The 24,381-nt window shown below is 38.2% G+C and overlaps 1 protein-coding gene across 1 annotated transcript in view; it reads right to left on the bottom strand.

The window, feature by feature from the left end:
• Positions 1-608: 608 nt before the first annotated feature.
• Positions 609-24,381, bottom strand: part of LOC143270943 (synaptonemal complex protein 3-like) — a 27,099-nt gene continuing 3,326 nt past the window's right edge. Inside the window, exons 2-9 of the mRNA XM_076562324.1 lie at positions 13,195-13,449; positions 11,218-11,284; positions 10,741-10,775; positions 8,303-8,420; positions 6,796-6,895; positions 3,939-4,037; positions 1,444-1,551; positions 609-1,308 (exon numbers count right to left, since the gene is read on the bottom strand). Coding sequence (XP_076418439.1) covers positions 1,252-1,308; positions 1,444-1,551; positions 3,939-4,037; positions 6,796-6,895; positions 8,303-8,420; positions 10,741-10,775; positions 11,218-11,284; positions 13,195-13,449 — 839 coding nt within the window. The 3' untranslated portion in view covers positions 609-1,251. The remainder of the gene's footprint in view (positions 1,309-1,443; positions 1,552-3,938; positions 4,038-6,795; positions 6,896-8,302; positions 8,421-10,740; positions 10,776-11,217; positions 11,285-13,194; positions 13,450-24,381) is intronic.

Below are 24,381 nucleotides of genomic sequence, written 5' to 3'. Positions count from 1 at the left end.
TTCCAGCTGCCTCTCCCTGCAGTCTCTCCATATACCCCCAACCAGATTCCCCCTGTTCCCCTCCCCACCAGCAAACTCTACTCTATTGCCCTGTCCCAGGGGATCCCTGCAACTCTTATAAAGAACAGCATTTAACTGGGGCTGGCTTACCGTTTCAGAGGCTCAGTCCACTATCTTTGTGGCAGGGAGCATGGCAGCTGCAGGCACACACGGCAGTTTGAGTTATTGTTAGACACAAGGTTTGTTTTAAGTAAGTTTTATAAATCAAAGAATATTTTATTTCCCTCAAATTGGACTGATATTTTACTAAACACAAAGAAGGGGATATACATGTAAAATGGGGATCTTGAATATTTTCCTTCAAAAAAAAAAAAAAAGAGGCTCAGTGCTGTGAGACACACCTATAGTACAAGGTATCTAGAAGGCGAGATGTGAAGATCACTTGAGCGCTGGAGTTCAAGACTGGTTTGGGAAACAGGGTTAGAATCTGTCTCAAAAACGAGACAAGACAGAAAAACCTATAACATAATACAATACCCAATTTGACATTCTATAATAGTATGTTTGTACCTGTTATGAGTGATTAAAAAATATGCAGAAGCCAAAACTTAAACTTAAATACTCTTTATTGATGATAAAATGATTTCACAGCGTTAGAGAAAAAAATTCACTTTTACAATGAAAGAGTTGAAACCTTGCTACAGAGGAATGGCTGCCAGTCACATGCCATTTTTATTTATTTGGAAAGTACAATAATACATTTTAAAAGCTTTTGAGAGAATTTGCAATCTTTTGCTTCTGCCTTTTTATGAAGAGGCACATAAACATGTTCAATTTTGAGATAAGTATTATACATATAGTACATATACATAAATACTATACATATATCAGCAAATCAAAATTAAAAATCACAGGCACTTTGGAGGCTGAGTTGTGAGGATCACTTGAGCTCAGAAATAGGAGACTAGTCTGGGTCACATGGTAAGATCATGTCTCCAAAATAAAACAAAGCAATACGCTAATGGCAAAAAAAACAAACTAATCTTTATTCACAAAAGTGAATTCACATTGCTGCACAGAAAAATCTCACTAATTAACAACAAAAGGGTTAAAACCTGGAAACATCAGAATAGGTGCTAGTTATTTGCTGTTCTCATTTTATTTAAATGTGAATTTCCACCATAAAAACATGCTTTTTATCTAACATTAGAATTATATTGTTCCACACAGGTTCATGTTTTCTTCAAAGAATCATGAAAATAGTATGGATTGAAGAGACTTTCGAATATTTGCAATCTCTTGCTGCTGCTGTCTCATAGAAGGAGAAAATAAAAATGATGAATTTTTAGTTATTATGCATATTTTAGTAAATAAAATACTTCAGTGCTTCTGCTAAATTTTATATATATATGTATAAAACTTCCAGATTAAAATATAACTTACCGTTTCCATCATGTATTTCTTTTGATACTCAGCTATTTCTTTTTTAAGTTCAACAAATGAAGCAGTAGTTTGATCATTATTATTCTTATCCTCAATGTTCTTCAAAATCTAAAACACAAAAGGCAAGTTCAGTTATAATCCATCGTGTTTCATCTTAGATTCTAAATTGTAAAATTCATTTTCACAAGTGAGACTTTATTAATACTCATCAATGGTTATTATTTATTCCATTTTTCAAAACATTATAAATTAGAAATGAATAATAATAATATAGAATGAAGTAAAATACATCAGATATGAATCAAATGTTGTTAAAGAGACGAAATTAGCATACTTTCTCCCAAACAAAGGTTTAATGAACTGTTAAGATCAAGATGAAGCAAAAGCAAACAAACAACAAAAATGTTGTGCAGTTTCACATGATTCCTAGGTATCTGGAGGCTCAAGAAGGAGAACAGAGATCTAGAAGTAAGCCTGAGCAACACAGTGGGACCTGACTCAAAGAAAAGCAAAGACAAAAGATATAGGATTAAGACTACAAGGTCCCAACAGCAAGATAAGTTTGAAATTTTCTAGTAGGTTTCCAAATGTCAGGTTATATTTTATTTGGACTAGTGGTAAATGTGACATGAATTCACTAAGGGAAGAAAATGATCTGTACTGTGGAAATCTTTTTAAATTACGTAAATTGAAAATTACATTTTTAATCTGTATATGGTAGGGCATACCCTTAATCCAAGCACTTGAGGGCCAAGACAAGTGGATCTCTGTGAATTCAAGGCTTGTCTGGCCTACATAGCAGGCCTGATAAGGCAATAGAGTGAGACCTGTCTCAGAAATATCACGTTTTAGCATTCAGGGTTTTTTACATTTAAAAAACTTCATATATATATATGAAGCATTTTTTAAGGCAGGGTCTCACTATGTAGCTCAGTCAATCCTCAAATTTTATATCCCCCTACCCTAGCCTCCTTAATACTCGCAGTATAGGCATGTACCATCACATCCAGCCAAAAGAAATCAATTTTAAACCTTTACTATCCACTCAATAAACTATTATTCTACTTCCTATTGTCCCCAATGTTAATTACTTAATAGAGTAATAATAATAACAATAACCATAGTAAGAGGAGATTGCTTCATTTTTCTTCAATGAGGAACAATATAAACAACAGTGCAAATAAGTTAAAATACAAATAGAAATGTAGCTTTCTGTATCTACAGAGTATAGAGTGGTAAAGATTTTAGTTTAGCTGGCAAATGAACAAGACATCAACAGATAAGGAGGACTGAAACATATTGGAGAACAACATTCCCAGATCACAGGAGTATAGTCTGTGGGGTGAGACAAAGCAGTTGTGTAGAGGTGGGGATTGTAGGTACATGGAGGAAATGGTGCTTAAAACGAGACTCAGTCATGGGGAATCTAAATAGCTAGAATGTATTTAAGAAACTTAAAACCACTGAGAAGTCACTGCTGGATGTGCAGGAAGGAAGAGATGTTGTAGAAAGACAACATGACAGACCTATGAAGGATGGACTGAAGAAGAGAAATCAGTTAAGAGTTTTCAAAGTACACAGATGATAAGGTTTCCTAGCAGAAAGAATGAACTAAGGTTAATAGCGATAAGAAAGACTTGATGAAATAATGAGCCACTGCACAGAAGCTCAATTTCAGAACCTAAAAGATATGGAAGAGTTAAACATTACACTAATGTTCCTAATGGTAAATGGGAACATTCAGTGATGATACTATTTAGGTGAAAGCTTGATTGGTGCTTTATCAAATATTGATACCAATCAAAAAACTGTTCCTACGGAATATTACAGAAAGCTGACAAAGTCTCTGCCTGAAAACAAAATAACTTTTGTTTCCATGAAAGATATTTTAAAAATTTTAATAACATACTTTTAACATCCTTTTAAAACTATTTAATATTGAGAACCAAATTTAGTAATATGCTTATGTATAAACAGGCAACTCTCAATCTAAAAATCTCCTCAGCAGTCTAGTACTATCTTGGTTACCTCTAATGATTATAAAGTAGCATTACAGTCATTTTTGGTCAGTGTAACATTCCAGAACTGAGGATGTCAGAAAGTACTTCTACAATACATTTGAAAAGAAAAAGTCCACAATTTCAATCCAGTATTTCCTATTCAACAAACACTGGGATGCAAATACAGATGATAATGTAGAACTGATTCACAGACTTGATCTCCGATAAACAGAAAATGGCGACTCAAGAGTTAATCAGCTATGACTATGATGCATGGCAAGTACATTGTTAGGTAAAATTACTAATTTGCATTTCCTATCTTGAATAATCATCACAAAACAATTAGAGCTCTACAAATATACTTAACACTTTTGTCCATAACAATTCAAAGTGAAAAGCAGTTAAAATTTCATATTCAAATGTTTCCCTAATCAGCTGGAAAATCAACATTATACACAAATTGTCTGAGGTGTTCCATTTCTGGGTACAACATACCTGTATGTATCGTGTAACCATCTGCATAATTAGTTTCATTCTCTGCATCTGTTTAATTTTGCACTGTCTTAGCACCATTTTCTGTTGTTGGAAAATATTCTACAAATATAAAAAACACTTATGTATTTTAGTAAAATATTTTTGTTGTTCTTCTAAGCTTTATATTTTATAGTTAAACGCTGTATCTCTAAGCTACATTCTCACCCTTAAAGCAAAAGAATAATTCCATACTGAAGTCAAAAGAAATAATTTGAAAATGAATACATTTAACATTTGACTTTGACAAAGATTATGTCTAAGTTTAAGTAATTTTATAAATAATTAATATGCAATGTAATGATCCTACCATTCATTGAAAAGGAATTGTTTAACTTTTTGAGACAGGGTCACCCTATATTGAACACGCTAGCTGGGACTTGTGCTTCTTCCTTAGTCTCCCAAATATCTGTCATTACCAGCATGCACCACCACATGAGAACAAGTAGAAAATCTTCATATCCAAGTAAGAGCTCATTCTCTGAAATCTCAATGTCTACAATATAATTAATTTTAACTCTCTCACTTTTACTCTTCTAAACCCCGAGTTTGGAAAATTCAACTCTAGCTAGTCTTCTTGGTGGAAACATTTTCACTACCTGATGACCTTATTTCACTATGTATACAGAAACATCACAAAGAAAACATCAAGTCTCTCTTTACCAACCTGTATCTGTCTATGCTCTCATTTCTCAGGATACAGTATCTTTACCATGTTCTGTCTCACAAGCCCATTCAAACTCAAGAACTCAGCTTTTACCTCCTCTACTTTCCATTTGAAATTTAACCCTATAGCCAGGCCAGTTAATTTCTGTCTGCCATATCAGCAGCTTGGGGGCAATGAAGCATGAGGATCACAAGGACAAGGCATACCTGAACCACACGCCAGCCTGGGAAATTGAATGAAACCTTGTCTCATAAGGAAAAGTAAGAAATGTCTGTGGATATAGCTTAGTGCTAAGTGGCATTTGCTATCATGGATGAAACCCTAGGTTCTAATTTCAGGGCCCCAGGACCACAAAAAAGTAAATAATTAATTTGTCTACAGATCATTCCTTTTGCCAGGCAGTGGTGGCACACACCTTTAATCCCAGCACTTGGGAGGCAGAGGGAGGTGAGTCCGAGGCCAGCCTGGTCTACAGAGGGAGTTCCAGGATAGCCAGGGATGTTACACAGAGAAGCCCTCTCTCAAAAAACCAAAACAACAACAAAAAGATTATTCCTATTAACACACAAACACGTTATCTCTCTTAGCTCAAAAAGCCAAATCACACAAGAATCTCTACAAACCTGTTTCATTTGTTCTCCTACTAAGCAGTCCTTTCTTTCCTGTTCTGTCCTGTACCCATTCTAATTCTAATTCCTTTTATTTTTTCAGACAGTCTTACTGTCTTGTCTGGATCACACTCTGTAGACAAGGCTGGCCTCGAACGGAGAGATCTACCTGCCTTGGCCTTGCAAGTGTTGGGACTAAACTCGTCACTACCACACCTGCTTCTAATTAGTTTTGTACTCATTTTTCCAACCAAATCATTCTATCCAATACACCAATGACTTCCTGTTGTTAAATCTAGCTTATCTGGTCTATAGGCAGTATATGGCACAATTAAGGGTCTTTTCTTTATAAATACTTCCTTCATTTGGGGTAGTTGAATTTCTACCAACTAGGCCCCTAGTGGCCTATCCTCAGACTTTCTATTTACATTTTTAATCACTCCCTTGGTGATTTCATGTAGGATTATGGTTAAAAAACTGCATTTAAGCGGAGAATTTTAACTTTGTAGCTTTAGTTCAGCGTTCTCTCCTGAATCTCAGACTTATATACAAGTCATTGGCCTAGTCACCCACTTCCTAGACAAAATTTCTTGTGTACCTCAAATTGAACATTTGCAAAACTAAGCTGACCAATGAAGTCCAAAATTATATGATATGACCTGTTTCCCCAGATCTTAGGTTTAATTTTTTGATGATTATAAGCAATGAAAGAAGAAAATATAAAGAGTAACTAATACAGCTATATAATGTGTGAGGGGGACTTGAGTTGTGTTACAGCTCTGGACATTGAAAGTAAACCGTTTCCTGTACTGGTGCTGTGGTTTGGCCGTGGTGTGATTCACTAGTTTGTAAAAGGCCCTGTCTTCAGTTTCACATCACAAGAAGCAGGGAGCAAGGGTATGGGGGAGCAATGGAGAAGGAAGAGGGACAGAAAAGAGAGAAAAAGAAAGGAAAGAAAGGAAGGAGGGAAGGGAAAAAGGGAGGGAGAGAGGAAAGGAATAAAGGAAAGAAAAGCTAAACCAAATCATAATCTAAGTACAGTGTGTTTTTTCAGGAATGGGCAAATGACCACAAAGAACTCGGTGATGCTGTTCTACCAGCAGTAGTGAGAAAGTCTGTCTCAGTCCACTGCATGTTCCAATGTTGGAGGAAACATAGGATTGGAAGGATTAACTTAGTAACCCCAAGAATAACTTGCAACAACATCAAGAAAGATAGTTCCTAAAATACCCCCGTTTTCCATTCAACCGTACCTAAATCTAACTTACCCACGATTTGTTTCACAGCAAGAAGTAAACCACCTTCAGTCTTTCAAAAGTTTCTTTTGTTTGAAATGATAAGAATCCCAGCTACTATAAGGAGCCCAGTGGAATCTGTGGTATATTTGCCTATACTTCTGTGGTTACGGTTCTGCAGGACCAGAACTGGGTAACAGTGGGTAATGCACCTTGGGTTAGCTCCCCAGGCCTATTGAAGGCGAGCATCTAGAGTCCTACTTGAAATCTTGCTATCAAAGATTAATTATAAAGCTAATTGCGATACCAACAATTAGGTTTTCTTGCTGTTTCTTGTATTTCTGCTTCTCCAAATCCCACTGCTTAAACAGATGCATCAACTGCGGGTAATACTTATTGTTAACTTCCAGCCTGTAAAACATAAGAATGAAGGCTCACATTTTATACCAATATGAAAATAATAAAAACAAAATTGAATCAACATATTTTATGCTATAAAAAAGAAAGAAATCATAACACTTTCACAGTTTAAATATTCTGGTGGGAACCCAAGAGTAAAAGTAGATTTATATAGATTCTATAATACTTATTTCCCTTACTAAAAATCTTGTCATATGGTTTGCCTCTTGAAATCGAAGGAAATTTTAGCATATATATGTATATATAAAATATAAGCATACATATATATCATGTATATATCTCCCATATATATACATAAACACATATACATATAAACACACATATTTCAAGGGAAGATCAATTTCATCTCCAAATAATTTTTCACTTTTTCTACAGTTTCCAATAAAAAGCAAATTACTTCAGCTGGGTGGTGTTGGCACATATCTTTAATCCCAGCACTCAGGAGGCAGAGGCAGGCAGATCTCTGTGAGTTCGAGGCAAGCCTGGTCTACAGGAAAGCTCCAGGACAGCCATGGCTAAACAGAGAAATCCAGTTTCAAATTAAAAAAAACTACAAAATGTAAATTATTTCTAAGTAGAAATATTTTACTAATCCCTTTGGCAGATGTGATTCAGTACAAAGAATAGTTAGGTAAATTAAAATAACACAAATTATTTTTGATGTAAAATGAACTATAGTTTACATTGTCCACACAGTTAACTAAAAGACATTTAATAGTTTGTGTGTCATCTACCATTTACATAATAAATGTTTTTCCAGAGTGAACATGAATTACTTTTAAAATAATAACTCTCTCAATTGTTCTTTGGAAGGAAGAGCATGTAACCTTCACTGACTTCCACGAAATATGTCTCACTTCTATGAAGACATGGGATTATTGTTAGGATTCTGCCACTCCTCCGGTTGTATGACCACACATGCGCAGTTCAAGAGCTAAGCAAGGGGACTTACATCATCACTATGCTGCGCATTACGCAAATGCGTGCAGTGCAGTCAGGTAATCTGCACATGCATGGCATAGCTTCTTAAGCCCACATGCGCATGTGCAGGGAAATCCTTAAAAAGCTGATCACAGACTCTTCCCCTCTCTCTTCTCCTCCCACCTCTGTCCCTTCTCCTCACGTATCTCTTCCACAGGCCTGCCATGCTCTCTTTTGTCCGGCCCCAAGATAAAGCTCTGAGACTGGGTTTTCTCATGCCTCGTGACCTTTCCTCGCAAAGTAAAAGCACTGTATTTAAAATCAACAGCTGTACTACTACTTACTTAGAGAAAATTCAATTGAAACATTTCACTGGAGATTCCAATAGACAGGTGATACTATTTTCATAAGTAATTTGCACCAATATATACTCAGAGATGATATAAACTTGGCGCTTAAAAATGCCAGCAAACTTACATTCGCTGTTGTTTGGTTCCCCAAACTTGTTTCATCTTGTAGCTACTCTTTTTGGAAACAGTTTCAGAGAAGATTTGCACTCTTCTTCTCTTTTCAAGAAGAGATTTACTAATCCCATCTATATCGAAAATAAAGGTTGATGTTAAAAATAGCTTCAATTGTTCCTAAATATTCAAGTATATATATAGATATAGATATATAGATATGGCTAAAGATTATTAAACAATATCACAGACACTTAAAATTAAATTGAAATATATCACCAACATGGTGCACAAAAAGTTTCCCACTTTAGAGTACTTAGAATTTTGCATTTTCAGACTAGGGATGGACAACCAGTGAAGTCAATGCAAATAACATAAAATACACAAACCTCTGAAATCCAAAATATTTTTGGCCCTATATATTTTGGATGAGAAATGTTCAACCTTACCTTAGTTCTGATTTTCCTAAAGGAAGAAAATTTTAAAATTAGACACAATAATAATGAACCCAGGAGAAAAATGTTGAAGATAAATTTTAAGTGCTTCACAAACAGTTTAGCAGAAGGGAAATACTTCTAAATTCAAAAAAATAATATCCCACTGACATCAGCTTTATTAGCCAGCATTTGAACAGTGGTTAGAAGTCAAACTTTTAACTACAGAAATGATACTGAAGTATTGTCTTATAACTCAAGCTTTAAAATACATAAAATTACTCTCTTGAGTATTATAATCCAAGTCATGATTTAAAAAATAAGATATTTGTTTAAAATATTGTCAATGATAATCCTAAATATATTTTTATAAAAACTAGCAAAATACCGAAGATGGAAAAATAGCTTTTGTCTGGGGAAATGGCTCAGTGTTTAAAATGTCTTCTATGCCAAACATGAGGCCCTGAGTTTGAATCCCCACCACCCACATAAAAGCCAGCTGTGATGTTGTGTGTCCCTGACCATAGCACTGAGGGGCAGAGACAGGCAGCTCCTTCGGACTCCTTGGACATTCAATCTCTCCGAAATGATGAGGTGCAGATACAAAGAGATCCTCTCTCAAGAAAAAAGGAAGGCCCTGGAGAGATTTCTCAGTGGTTAACAGCATTGGTTGCTCTTCCAGAGAACTCGGGTTCATTTCCCCTGCACACACACATGGTGCCTCACAATGATCTATACCTCCATTCCTAGAGGAATAAATTCTTTCTTCTGGCTCTTGAAGGCAAGAGACAGGCTTGTTTTGCATGCATATATGACGGCAAAACTATCTCTCTCTCTCTCTCTCTCTCTCTCTCTCTCTCTCTCTCTCTCTCTTCACACACACACACACACACACACACACACACACACACACACACACACACATATGAAATGACTGAGGAAGACATTCCAATTTCAACCTCTGGCTGCCACAGGAGATCTACAGTTTAAGCCTAGACTGGGCTTCAGATCAAGTTCCAGATCAACTCGAACTACATAGTAAGATCCTGTCTTAAAAACAAGGAAGCAACACAAAATTAACAAAGTAATTAACAAAATACTATATAAAAGGGAGTTTATACAAGTGATGAACAGTATTTAAATTTCAGATCTTTCCTTTTCACAACTTTTATTTTCGATTTTCTTCACTTGATGTAGATGAATGTTTTGCATGCATGTATGTATATATAACTTGTATGTGCCCACAGAGATCAGAAGAGGGAGTAAGATCCTCCAGAACTGGGGTTAGAAATGGCTGTGAGCTACCATGAAGATGCTGGGAACAGAACTCAGGTCATTTACAAGGGAAGCAATCAGTCTTAACCGATAAGCCAGTACCCTCACATTTTTGGATATAAAAGTAATTATAAAGGGGTTGGAGAGATGGCTCAGTGGTTCCAAGTGCTTGCTGCTCTTTTGAGGACTTGAGACCATTTCCCAGTTCCATGTTACACAGCTCACAACTGCCTTTAACTCCAGCTCCAGGATATCCTACTCCATCTTCTGAGCGTGACAGACACTTACACGTGCACATACCCCCCAAGGAGACACATAATTAAAAAGAAAATAAATCTTAACAAATAATAATGAAGAATTTTATTAGTCTTAGGATCCTGCTCTCCTATACAGAAAAGGGAATTCAGCAAGAGTCTTACAAAATACATTTTGGAAATGAAAACCTGATACATAGAATCACTTGTGGGAACTATTAGTCTGGGAATAGAAAGAATTGTAAAATTTTCTCCATCTATTTTTTCTTCTAAAATTCTATATGAGACTCACAGGTCTAAAGGCATCATTTTTACTTTGTTTTAATCATGGAAAATTTTAAGCGGCAAAATTTATGTTTTTAAATCACAAAATTCATGTGAAATCCAGTGCTAAGAAAGCATTAAATGACAGTTCTATAGAACACCGATTAACATGTCCTTTTACATAAATTAATATATAGTGTTAACATACTTATATCCAAAAAACATACCTCTGAATTTATCCAACATAGTGTGTATTTCATCTCTGTGAAGAAATTACAATAAAAATTAAAGCTGGAAATATAGTTCAGTGGTGGAACATTTGCCTAGCACACACAAAACTTTACACAAAAAGTTCTTTTAATTATTTATAATATATAGCATATGGGTTGGAACAAATGTCACATGCAACATAACATAAACTATTTCTTAGACAACTAAAGTAAACCTTTGTTAATATTTTATTGCTGACAATTCATACACGTATATCCCCATTACTTTTTTTATCTGTCTCTCACTCTTGCTGAACCCCTTCTTCCCAACTAACTAGGTCTCAAGGAGTCCAGGCTAGGTTGAAATACGTATATAGCTGAAGATGACCTCGGATTTCTGATCTACCTTCATCCACCTCTCTAGAGCAGGAATCACAGGCACTACATTTGAAGTACTCTATTGAACTGGCAAAAAAATGTATTTGAAAATTTTACCCCATAGCTTCATCCACTTCTGCAGGAGGGCATTCCCTCTCATCTTTGTTCAACACTGGGCTCTTTTCTGTATTAACAATACAAATGAAAAACACATTGGAAATTAATTATGTTATATTACTAATAGTTAGCAAAGTGCTATCTTCATTTGCATTTCTCTGGAACTTTTCTCAATGTAAATTTTTGAAGCAGCTACAGAAATGAAATAATTTCTTTGCAGGTTTTATGAAATCAATTCACAATTTGTCAGCATTTTATATGACCAATTTTCAAGTCTTCCTGGGGTAAAACCATTTTAAGTTCTTCATTATTTCTCAATATACCGGGACTACAGAGCCAAGAGAAGCTATATGCATCACTAAAACTCCAGTAGAGAAATGTACATCTAAAATTAGAAATGAAAGTATCAGGAAATCTGAGACTAGGTAACAATCAGATGAACTCCAGGACACCATCAATGCCCAACACTGGATATGCTGTACCTTCAGACAGAGCCTTCTTCAAAACACTCAGACCATCTTCTTCATCATCAAAGTCAAAAAGCACTAAGCGCTCCTTCTTGCCTACAGACATAACTCTACCAAAATCCCTTCTTCTGTTGACAAACGATCAGATGTTTTCTTAGTTGAAACACAAAGGTAAAGAATCTCAGAAGTCATGGAAATCCAAAGGTATCATTTAAATAAATGCTAAATTTAAAATGTCAAAAAAACAAATAAGAATTATCTTTGTTCATTGAAAGATTAAGTTTTTTCCTCTTTTTACATTGATTTTTTAATAATTTTCCTATATTACTGATAATTTCATATACATATTCAATACATGTGACATGTATGCACATTTCCCCCTCTCCATCTCCTCCTGTATCCTACTCAACATGTCTCTATCCAAACTTTGATTTCTTTTTTTAAAAAAGTATCCTTTTTAACCAAAGCAAACAATTTGTCATTTCTCAATTTTAAAAATGCAAAATTGGCCACAACCTACACTATATGAGTCCCTCCCCCCCCCCCAACAAAAAAAAGAGCAAAATATTTCTGTTCTTAACGTCTGGGACATCTGAATTTTGGTCCTATGTCTCACCGATTCTTTTTAAAAAGTGAGCAAGTCTGTAGCTCAGTTTCAAAGCAAAATCATGGTGCTATCAGAAATCAACCTGGGCAAATATGTGTTCATGGAAAAAGATCGTATGGTCTATTCACAACAAACACCCACCACCATAACCACCACTCCTCCCACAGAAAGACCAGACATTCGAGAAGCTGGGTATTTGAGGAAGCTGAGTATTTCAAACATCAGAAGATATTTAAAGATTGCAGGTTCAAGGCCAGTCTAAGCTTGACAAGGCCTGAGCTACAAAGGGAGATCCCACCCTACAGAAACAAACCGCAACTGACAGAAGAAGCTGACCGTGGTGGTGCAGGGCTCTAATCCCAGTATGTGGGAGATTGGGCCTGGAGGATCAGTGGTTAGAACCCACCCTGGGTTACTTATTAATCCCTTGCAATGTCTCCTCTGTTTTTCCTTTTCCTTCGCCACGCCCCGCTCTCCACCATCCACACCGTCCGCATCAAACCAGCAGACCACATGGAGGGAAACGAAGATGGGTCCTCAGTTTGTGTCTAAGGGATCTGGGCCCCACCCAGAAGCATGGGGGCAGCCCCCACAGCTCCTCCCCAGGGCTCCATGTTCCGCAGACCCCGGCCCTGCCCACCCCACCCCCATCCCCTCACCCCACCCCGCTCTCGGCTTCTACCGCCAGGCTCCGTGAGTGTGTCCTCCGAGGGTTGCCCATCCTCGAAGGCCGCGGCCTGTTCATCCCTCGGCCGTTAGTGAGGTTCTCCGCCTCCGTTCTCCTGTCAGAAGTCACGGGAACGACTTCCTGCCAGAGGTCACCGGCCCGTCCGGAGGATTTTCCTCACTAAGCACCGCCTCCTCAAGTGACCCCAAGCCCTCAGCCGAGCCGAACTCGCTTACTGGGCATCGGGCAGTGAGCACCCTCACGTCGGCCCCCTCCGGCACTCGGCGCCCCGACCGAGAAAGCTGCTGTGCCAGCGCCACCGCGGCCCGAGGACCTTTGGGATTTGAGCGGGAGAAGAGGCAGGCTCCTCAGGGCGCTCGCTGATTGGCTGAACGGCCGCACATGCGCACATAGAGTGCGAGGCCAACTCCGCTGGAAGGGCAAACGGGTTGATCCTGATGGCGTCTTCAGCCCTGGGAACGGACCACTGACTTCAGGACAAATGCTTTCCAGTTTCTAGGTCTATACTCCTTTACACGCTTGAAAATGAAAGGAAAACGTGTAAAATACGAAGCAAAGCACGAAACTCTGTCAGTTTCTAGGTTTATACTCCTTTACATGCTTGAAAATGAAAGGAAAACGTGTAAAATACGAAGCATGGCACTGCTACCTTATTTCAACTGTAGAGGCCCTTGTATGAATTTTTGTTTTGATTTATTTATGTATATATTTAATGTGTGTGTTTTTCCTGCATGTACATAGGCACACCACATTTCTGGTCCTCCTGTCTCTACCTACTGACACTGATTACAAGAGTGTTCTCTGTCTCTCTCTCTCTCTCTCTCTCTCTCTCTCTCTCTCTCTGTCTCTGTGTGTCTCTCTCTGTCTCTCTCTGTCTCTGTCTGTCTCTCTGTCTCTCTCTGTCTCTTTCTATATGTGTGTCTCTGTCTCTGTCTCTCGCTCCTTCTGTCTCTCTGTCTCTCTCTCTCGATCTCTATCTCTATCTCTCTCTCTGACATGTTTATGAGTATTTACCATCATGTATATCTATGAACCACATGCATGCATGCCTGATGCTCACAGAAGCCAGAAGAGAGCACTGATTCTCTGAAACTGGAGATATGCATAATTGGGAGCCATCATTTGGGAGCTTCGAACCGGAGTCCTCTGCAAGAGCAATAAGTGCTCTTAACAGCTGAGCCATTTTTCCAGACCAGTCTTGTATGCACTTTATGTGAGCGAGGGCATTTCTCCCAAAAGCTGTTTGCTTTCACTGTTTTCCTACCTGTGCACTGTTAAAAAAGAAAAAGGCTAAACTTGAAAAGAGCAAAGAGAGCTCTATGGGATGGTACAGTGGGAGGAAAAGGAAGGGGGAAGTTATGTAATTCTAGTATAATCACCAAAAAAGGAAATAATTTTAATGGCCATTTTTGTACCCTTTGCATCCAGAAAAAGAAAATAACTGACATAGTTTTTACAGGGACTGCTTTAGTCTTATAAGTTGATTAAGAAAAAAATGACATCCTGATGATTTTGCAGCATCCTAATGAGAAAGGAACTGACTTTCCCCACTAAGTAAAAAATAATTCGGAATTAAGAGTATGTGTGTCCACATGTTCTTCTGAGTACACATATGTGCGCTCTCTCTCTCTCTCTCTCTCTCTCTCTCTCTCTCTCTCTCTCTCTCTGTGTGTGTGTGTGTGTGTGTGTGTGTGTGTGTGTGTGTAGGCGGTTATAATGCATAGCCTCATCATTCTCCATCTTAAATCTTGAGACAGGGTCTCACTGAACCTGCAGGTCACCAGTTCCACTACCTGGCTAGCCAGCAAGCTCCAGGGATCTCTCTGCCTGTCTCCACCTACCCAGCAATGGCCTGCCAGCCTGGATTTTTAAAGTGGATTCTAGGCTCCCACTTTAAGTCCATATGCTTGCAAGGCCAGAACTTGACCAAAGGAGCCATCTCCCTAGCCCCTCTCTGTGAGTTTTGTTGTTGTTACTGCCATTGTTTGCTTGTATTTCTCTAATCACTCCTAAGATTAGGCACACAAAACGTTAGTGAGGACTTTGTTCCTGTTTTCTCAAAACTCCTAATTGGGTTTTTTGCTCACTTTACAGTCCAGACTTAACTGTATGAGTTGCATAAATCAACTTTAGATTTGTAGTGCTTTTGCTGGATTTTCACCACTGAAGATCAAACTCATGTTTATTACACTGCACCCTACCACTGAGCTACATCATCAGCTGATTTGTAGTTCTGTATGCTGAGTATTCGCCCCTATGTGTTTTAAAGAAAACTACTGTGAATCATAAAATTATTCCCCTGTACTATAGGGTCTAAAGGGATTTGGTGCCCTCTTCTGGCCTCTTTGGAACATACCAGGCACACATTTGGTACACATAAATACATGCATGCAAAAAGCCCCTGTACCCAAAATGTAATTTTCTTTTTTTGATTTTTCAAGACAAGATTTCTCTGTGTGGCCCCAGCCATCCTGGAACTCACTCTATGAACCAGGCTGGCCTCGAACTCGGAGATTCACTCATCTCTGCTTCCCAAGTGCTGGGATTAAAGGTGTAACCACCACCACCACCTGGCAATAAATTTTAAAAAATTAAAATAATCTCCTATGACTCTTTTCCTTCTGTTGTGTTGCCTTGTCCAGCTTCGGTGTGAAGGCTTCTGCCTGGTCTTATTGTATCTTGTTTTGTTGTCTCCTGCAGATCTGATCTTTTCTTATAGGAGACAGAGTGGGAGCGGATCCGGAGGAGAGGGGAGGTGGTGGGGAGCTGAGAGCATGGAGGAAGGGAAACTGTGGGTGAGATTTATTATAGGAGAGGTGTGGTGGTAATCTAATTGTACTGAATTATTATTTTGAATATGTTAATAAATAAAGTTGTCTGGGGGTCAGAGCTATTAGAGCCATAGCAAGAATGTGGCGGTGGTGGCACACGCCTTTAATCCCATAAGATCTCTGTGTGTTCAGGGATATAGCCAGCATTGGAGACATATGCCTTTAAGACCTAGGGGGCTGTACATTCAGACAGTGACGAGGCAGTCATGTGTTTGGGTTTACAACCAATGAGAAGGCAGAACAACATACTATAAAAAAACGAACCGACAGGAAGTAGGTCTCTTTTCGCGAAGCTGGGACAGCAGGAGGAAGGGTGAGATTTTAGCTCTGAGCTCTGACCTCTCGGCTTTCTCTTTTACATTGTTTCTGTGTTTCTTATTTAATAAGACGGTTGGTTACATCTACATCTGGCGCCCAACGTGACAAGAATCCATTAAAAACTGCTTGGCTTGGCGGCAGGTCCGCTTTCCCGCAAGGGCGGCAGGCCGCGCGGCCGGCGTCGATCGGCTTCTTAGTCCAAGCAGCGGCTTCTTTGCCTGGGTCTAGTTCTGCTTGACCTCAGGCTGGACTATCGGTGAGCTGCTTGCTTAAATCCTGCTTGCTTAAAGCCGGTGCTACAAACAACTCAGACCTGCCCTGCCGAACAGGGCCCTGCCTGTAAATCCAACGCACGTGGTCGGAGCTTAAGGAAGTCAGACCCAAGCCTTGACTCGGCACAAGAGGGAACACGTGGCTGCATTTAAACTTTAGCCAGCTACGCTTTCTTGTTCTCTCTCTCTCTCTCTCTCTCTCTCTCTCTCTCTCTCTCTCTCTCTTTCTCTTTGGATTTACACCTGGGACACTAGGTGGCTGCTTTGAAAATCCCCTCAGATTTCTACTGTTCTACGCAGATTTGGTAAGTCATAACATATCAGATATTTTAAAGGAAACTATCTAAAAGAGAATTTTTTTTTCCACATTAAAAAACAAATGGGTTTTATGTGTACATTGGAAGAAAATTGGTTTTTGTTCGAAATCTTAGGCAGTCTGGCAATGGAACAACTATATAATATTAGTATTGGTGGAATTATGCACCTTATCACTATAATAATCCACATTTTAATATTTAAAAAGATAGTCAATTTAAGTGCCAGGATAACAGCTTTAGAAGAACTTGTTAAACCTGTAAAAATTCAGACAGAAGAAATTAACAGTGAAGTTGTTTCAAGTTTGGATCATAAGTTTACAGAAAGAAAGCCTGTTTTCACACAGTCACCCTTAATTTATCCTGTAACCGTACAGCAGATGCCTGATCAAATGGCTACACAAAATACTTGGGCTCCAATTGAAATGTTGGATTTAAAAAGGTTTAAGGAGGCAATAGTATCTTATGGCATGCATTCCCCATATGTAAAGCAAATGTTAAACTCTTGGTCAACATATAATAGGATAGTACCACAGGACTGGCGGGACCTTGCACAAGGTGTTCTGGAACCCAGCCAGAGACTTCAATTTCTGACTTGATTTAAGGAGGAGGCTAAAAACATAGAAAAACAATGGAGGGATAAAGGAATACAAGTTTGCCAGGATCAGCTTATGGGCGAAGGCCAATATGCTTCAGCACAAACACAATGTTTATATGATGTCCAAACCCTAATTTTATGTCAAACGGCAGCCTTGAATGCATGGGACAAAGTTGAGGAACCAGGAAAAAAATCTGAGTCATTTACAAAGGTGAAGCAAGGCCCAAAAGAGTCTTTTACAGATTTTTTACAAAGACTGGCTTCAGCAGTAAAGAGAATGGTCTCGGATTCAGAAGCTGGTAAGGCAATAATTGAATCTTTGGCCTTTGAGAATGCGAATGCAGCATGCAAAAGAATAATCAGGCCATTAAGGGCAAGATCTGCACCTATGGAAGATTGGATTAGAGAAACAATTAATGTTGAAGCTGATGAGCATGATGATACATGGGTAGGAGAAGTAATTTCAAAAGGTTTGAGGAGTGTTAGATGTTTTGGATGTGGAAAGCAAGGACATTTGAAAAGGGACTGTAGACAGGTCATTCCGAGAAACAATGTTTCTTCAAGGAACAATGGCAACAGAATGCCCCTTCCTTCTGGAGTATGCAGAAGGTGTGGTAAGGGAAAACACTGGACCAACGAATGTAGATCAACAAAGGACAGACAGGGTAATCCTTTGCCTCAGTCTTCGGGAAACTCCCAGAGGGGCCTCAGGCAGGCCCCCAGTGCAAATCCAGTTCAAACCTTTCCTGCAGCCATAGAGGAAATGCCTGCTCTGGAGAGCGATTAAATAACCAAATGCCTATTGGAATAAATCATGCTGGTCAGGATGATGAAACAGAGAGAAAAGAAAATTCAGGAGAAAACATAAAGAAAATTTTTTGGCAAACTTCTATTAATGAACAAAGACCAAAATTAACGATAAAAATAAATGGTGTTTTGTTGTCTGGTCTGGTAGACACAGGTGTGGACATTACCATAATTGCACCAGAATTTTGGCATCCAGCTTGGCCTCTTCAGGAGGTAAACGTTCAACTGTCAGGAACTGGGACATTATCTCAGGTGAAACAGAGTGCAAGATGGCTGGAATGTATAGGTCCAGAAGGACAGAGAGGAAAATTAAAACCATATGTGGCTAACATAGCTATGAACCTGTGGGGTCGAGACTTGTTGCAACAATGGAATACTCAGATTAACATCCCTCCAATCTCAGAAACAAATCATAAACTAGCACATGTTTCTGAGAGAAATATTAGAAGGCATTATTTTGAGTGGTCACCAGCCATCCATATTATACAGGAACAGGGCACAACAACTGATAATCTTCCAAAGACACCAACAGCTCTACCTTTAAAATGGTTAACAGACAAGCCTGTATGGGTCCAGCAATGGCCTTTAACAACAGAGAAACTCCAGGCTTTAGAAGAGCTGGTAGAAGAACAGTTAAATGCTCAGCATATTGAAGAATCAACCAGCCCTTGGAATTCTCCTGTATTTGTTATTAAAAAGAAATCTGGTAAATGGAGAATGGTAACAGACCTTAGAGCAATTAACAAAGTAATCCAGCCAATGGGCTCTGTACAATCTGGGATGCCTTTGCACAGCAGGGCAGAGTCTCAGAAGAAGAAGCATGAAAAGTACATAGATGGGGTAAATGAGCCTCAGGGCAGCACACAGATTAATAGAAATGGGGTAACTTAAGATATAAGAGCTAATTAAAAATAAGTCTAATCTAGCAGGAAAGCTTTAATAATTAATAAGAAGTCTCTGTGTAATTATTTGGGAGCGGCTGGTGAGACAGAATTGAACAGCAGGCCCAATGAAAAAATCTGCCTTCAAATGGCATTCCAACCTGGGGCACCTACATCCCACATAAGATCTGAGAAAACTTAAAAAGGTTCTAAACACATAAACATAGAGCCAGACGTGGCTTCCAAGCCTTGTTTGTGTCTCTCATGCTGGCTGCAGTACAGACATGTGTCTTCTGGCAGCTGCCTACAGGATGGAGCCAGCTGCCAACTACCATGTGCTAGAGCCATTCACTGAGCTGAGCAGTGCTGGCAGCTGATATAACATCCTAAGATTTGTCTCATGCAATCAAAAAACAATACAGATGTTCAGTAAAGACAGATCCAGATGGGAAAAAAAAATCTCTAATTGGGTTTCAGTGTGTTTAAATTATGCATAGTCTTGGGAGAGAAAAGAGAAATGATATAGATAGTCATAGACAAAAATAATAAAGTAAAGCCCTTAAAACAAATAAAGTAATAAAAAATAAGCCACATAGAGATGGGAAATACACAGAGAGTTTGGATCCTGTATGATATTGTGTTGTCTGAATTTTTTGACTGCTGATGAAGGAGCAATAGCTGCTAAGTGACATTGGATTATGAAAGCTGCTAGATTAAACCAACCTATATATTTTAAAAATATCTTGACTTCAAAAAGGAAGTCAAAAGGTATGTTGCATTGGGGGAGAAATTATGCTTTTATTTCCACAGGAAATGGGAGGCTGTGGATTCATTCTGTGTTGATATGGATCATGTTTGATTGGAGAAGACCCCCTGAAAATCCTGGCTACAGACATAAAGAAATAAACCTTAAAAAACTACAAAACACTTAATGTACGTTTTACCTGCTCAAACATAAAACAAAAAAATCATCTTTGGCTAACTAGTGTACAACACACAGTCTATACTTGTATTAATACAGATTTATACATTACCTTTAAAAGTTTATGTTTTCAGAGCAAGGGGACCAGACACCAAAGCAAATAGATGTCCCAGGTGATCCACCCTCTCAGAGTGCCTCTGTTGTAGCTTCCTCAGAGTTCTGCATTCAGAACAGCTTCCAGACTGACATGGGCCAGCCACACAAATCGCTCCATTCAGGACATAAACATTATACTAAATTTTCTCAGGGTCCCTTAAACATGCCAGCACCCCCAGACAACAGGTAGCAGTCGGGAAAAAAAAACAGCACCCATTTTCCAAAAGACTGTTTATGGATGCTTTTCATCATTTAAAGAGGGTTGGTTACAAGTTGTTATTAGTCATAGGAAGAAAGCTAAACAAAGAAGCTAAATTCAAAGATCTCTTTCTTTTTTTTTTTTTTGAGACAGGGTTTCTCTGTGTAGCTTTGCGCCTTTCCTGGAGCTCACTTCAGACTGTAATAGATCCCAGACCTTAGCACAACCGATCAATGATAGAAACACCATTCAGGCCTTGAAACCCAGAAAGTTGGCAAAAATTCCCACTGTCTTAGGGTTACTATTGCTGTGATGAAACACCATGACCAAAGCAACTTGAGGAAGAAAGGGTTTATTTGGCTTGTTGTAGACGAATTTCTAAGCGGTCTTATTAAATAAAAAAACACGGGGCCAAATATAGGGGTGAAAGCCTTAGAGATCAGGAAAATAGGAATAGCCACCAGCTAACATTACCTCACCATGCCCCAGCTTCCAAAGTGAGCTACTTCCTGTCTTCCCATGCCTTTATTGCCTTGCTGTTCTGTCCTCTCATTGGCTCTTAACCCAGCTACCTCACTTCCTTGTCACTGCCTGTCTGTACAGACCTCCAGGTCTCTATGGTGGGTACTAAGATTAAAGATGTGTGTCCCACTCTTGGCTCTGTTCCCTAGTATGGCCTTGAACACACAGAGACTCTGCCTGCCAAGTGATTGGATTCAGGGCATGTACCTGACCACTGCCTGACTTTTGTGTTTACTTAAAATGGCTTGCTATTTCTTCTGATCTCCAGGCAAACTTTATTTATTAACATAAAAATAAAATATCAGCACAGCTTATACTGCCACAGCACTGTTCATCATCAAAGGAAATCAGGACAGGAACTCAGAGGCAAGAGCTCATGTAGAGGCCATGGATGCTTACTGGCTTCCTCGTCTTGGCTTGTTCAGCTTGCTTTCCTAGGCAAACCAGGAACATGTGCCCAGGGATGTGATCTGGGCCCTCCCTCATCAATCACTAATCAAGAAAACAGCCTACAGCCCGATCTTATGGAGGCATCTCCTTAATTGAGGTTCTCTCCTCTTAGATAACTTTAGATTGTGTCAAGTTGACATAAAACTAGGCAGCCCCAGCAGCCTATCTGCCAAAGCAGCCGCAAAGGTCAAGTCAGTGGTTCCAGGATGTGGCTGGGAAAGTTCCCAGAGTGAAAAATCCACACGTGTATTAACCCTGCACTTTGCTTCCTTAGTTCCACTTCTTGCTAACTGAAATGTGCCACCCAGGATATGATATTTGGCATAAAAGGCTAATAATTGTAAGGCTTAGGGCTACATGATTTGGGCAAGTTCTCCATGCATCTGCTGACTGGCAATAAAGACTTTTTATTCAGCTTTAACAGCATCTTTGTGGAGGTCTCTGGTAGGCTTAGCTTCCAACATAGCCCTGGCTATCCTGGGTTTTACTATGTAGATAAGGTTGGCCTCAAACTCACAGGCATCCACATGTGTCTGCCTACCCCAACCTCTTTTATGGTTTATATATTTAACACACTGAATCCAAATAGTCCCGCCCATATCCTTTTTAACAATAAATTATGTATCTAAAATGAAAGACAGTTTTACTAGCCAGTGAGAGATCTTTAATCAGATGTAAGAAAGACACTAAGTTTTAAATTCTGTTAATTATCAATTTTATGAGCTTTATAAGAGGCAGTACTCATGTCTATTTGATTTCTTATGTAGTAACTTTTTTGAGATTATAATATCATTATGTCATTTCTCCCTTCCCTTCCTCCTTCTGAACACTCCAGTGTAATGTATCCCTGCTCTATTTCAAATTCATAGCCCTTTTTCTTTTTAAATCTTGTGATACATTTTTTAATTGCTGTGAGATACACACACACACACACACACACACACACACACACACACACAGGTTGTTTTTTAGACAGGATCTTACTGTGCAACTCGTTCTGGCTTGAAAATTTCTATTTTAGCCACTTTACTCTTCAAAAGGGAGATCTCCTGATTGTCAACAGGGTGCTATAGTTCTATGATTGAGGCATCTCAGCTAGTTTAGGAGACATTATTCTTTTAGACTAATTCTTAAAATAAGAAGACTTAAAGTATAAATAATGCCAAGTCTTTTTTGGAGGATCCACAGTTGTGTGGTATCAGAGTACTTGTTTACTAAATATATTGTAGATGCTGAAAGTATTAAATATTAGTTTCATCTTAGGCAGTGAAAGATGATTATGGTAGAAAGGCATGTTTTTGGCAAACATTATTTGAAGTATTAAAATTTTATAAACTGTAAATGTCCTATGAAAAGCTTCACAAATGCCAGGTGGTGGTGGCACACACCTTTAATCCCAGCACTCGAGAGGAAGAGGCAAACAGATCTCTATGAGTTCGAGGCCAGCCTGTTCTACAGAGAGAGTTCCAGGACAGCCAGGACTACACAGAGAAACCTTGTCTCCAAAACAAAACAAAACTTCAAAAAAGTATTTAAAATGTTCTTGATAATTATTAGTTTTTTTTCTGTCTGTTTCTATTTGTAAACAGTACATTTCAAAATATCATTACTATTTTCCAATAAAATTTTTATTCCTTCATTTAATTATCCTTTTGAATGTTGGCCTTCACTTTTTTAAAAATTTGACTTAATTTAAAAATATTTTGAGACAGGGTCTCTCAATGTAGCCCTAGTTGGTCTGGAACTCACTGTATAGACCAAAATAACTTTGAACTCAAAGATCTCCAGCATCTGCCTCCCAAATGCTGGTATAAAAGGTGGGTTTTTTTTTTGTTTTTTTTTTTAAAGAACATATACTGTGTTCTATTATTTTTGTTTTTGTTTTGTTTTTTCCAGACAGGGTTTCTCTGTGTAATCCTGGCTATTCTGGAACTCTCTCTCTCTCTCTGCATATCAGGCTGGCTTTGAACTCATAAAGATCCACCTGCCTCTGCCTCCCGAGTGCTGGTATTAAAGGCATGCGCCACCACCTCCCGGCTACACATGTGTCACCACTGCCTAGCCAGAGTTCTAACAGTAATACAGCTAAATGTCCTTTCAATTGGAGAGTAGTCTTTCAAATAAAAAATATATCCTTATAAGATTCTTCTTGTTCTATTATTTTATTTATTAGTCTTTTTATGATCTCCAAATTTAAAAGTTATCTTCAGCAAGAAGATTATACTTGTAGTAATGCTAAGTATTCCTCATTCACAATGATCAGGAACACAAGTGTTTCTGATTTTAGAATTTTGTTTGACTTTGGTGGAATATTTGTCTGCAAAGCAAAAATCTTGAGTGCTGTAAAATGTGAACTGCTTGAGGCATTTTGTTGGTGCTGTTTTTAACTCCCTTTTGTATTGTTGAATAACTTTAAACCTGTATCTGTGTTTACTTGCATATGTGGGAGCAAAATCTTTGTCTTCAACATTACATTTTAATGGCATTTTTTTTCAATGTAGCTGATGTTAGCAGTACTGTTACTGAAAAGAAGAAAAGAATGGAGTCGTCTATTGAAGGTGTTGTTAAAGACTGTAACAAGAATATCAAACAACATTTGAAATTTCATGATGATGAAGTGTAAGACTCTTCTTTTGAGCACATTTGTATGATTTTGTAGTATACAGTGGTGCTAAGTACTTGGTTAAATGGAGTCTATTGAAATATTTTGACTTATTTTTTCTCCAAGCTGTCATAATAACTTTTTGGATTGAGATATGTTTCTGGGAAGGCTGTGAAGATACTTTTAAAACTCATTTCTGATCATTCTGGAAGACAGTAAAAGATAGATGTCATAGTAACTTCATTTTTTAAATTGATGTGCTTAACAAGTTAGAAAAAAGTCAATTTAATATTGTAAGTAATTTATGTATTTTAAGAGATTTAATCATACCCTTGTAGTCTTGGCTGTGTCAAAACAGATTTAAAAACTTAAATAATTTTCTAAAATTCATAAATATGTGATCATATATACAATATCATATATGTAAACATATATAGATAGATCACTTGCCCTTATTATTCAATACAATAAGCATGTGAAAACACCTTTTATTAGTTAGGAAAAGTACTTCTGGAATCTACATAGACCTA

This window comes from Peromyscus maniculatus, chromosome X, assembly GCF_049852395.1.
Source record: "Peromyscus maniculatus bairdii isolate BWxNUB_F1_BW_parent chromosome X, HU_Pman_BW_mat_3.1, whole genome shotgun sequence".
In the NCBI taxonomy this organism is placed as follows: domain Eukaryota; kingdom Metazoa; phylum Chordata; class Mammalia; order Rodentia; family Cricetidae; genus Peromyscus; species Peromyscus maniculatus.
The sequence above is the reverse complement of the archived record's forward strand: the minus strand, read 5'-3'. Positions and strand labels throughout refer to the sequence as shown.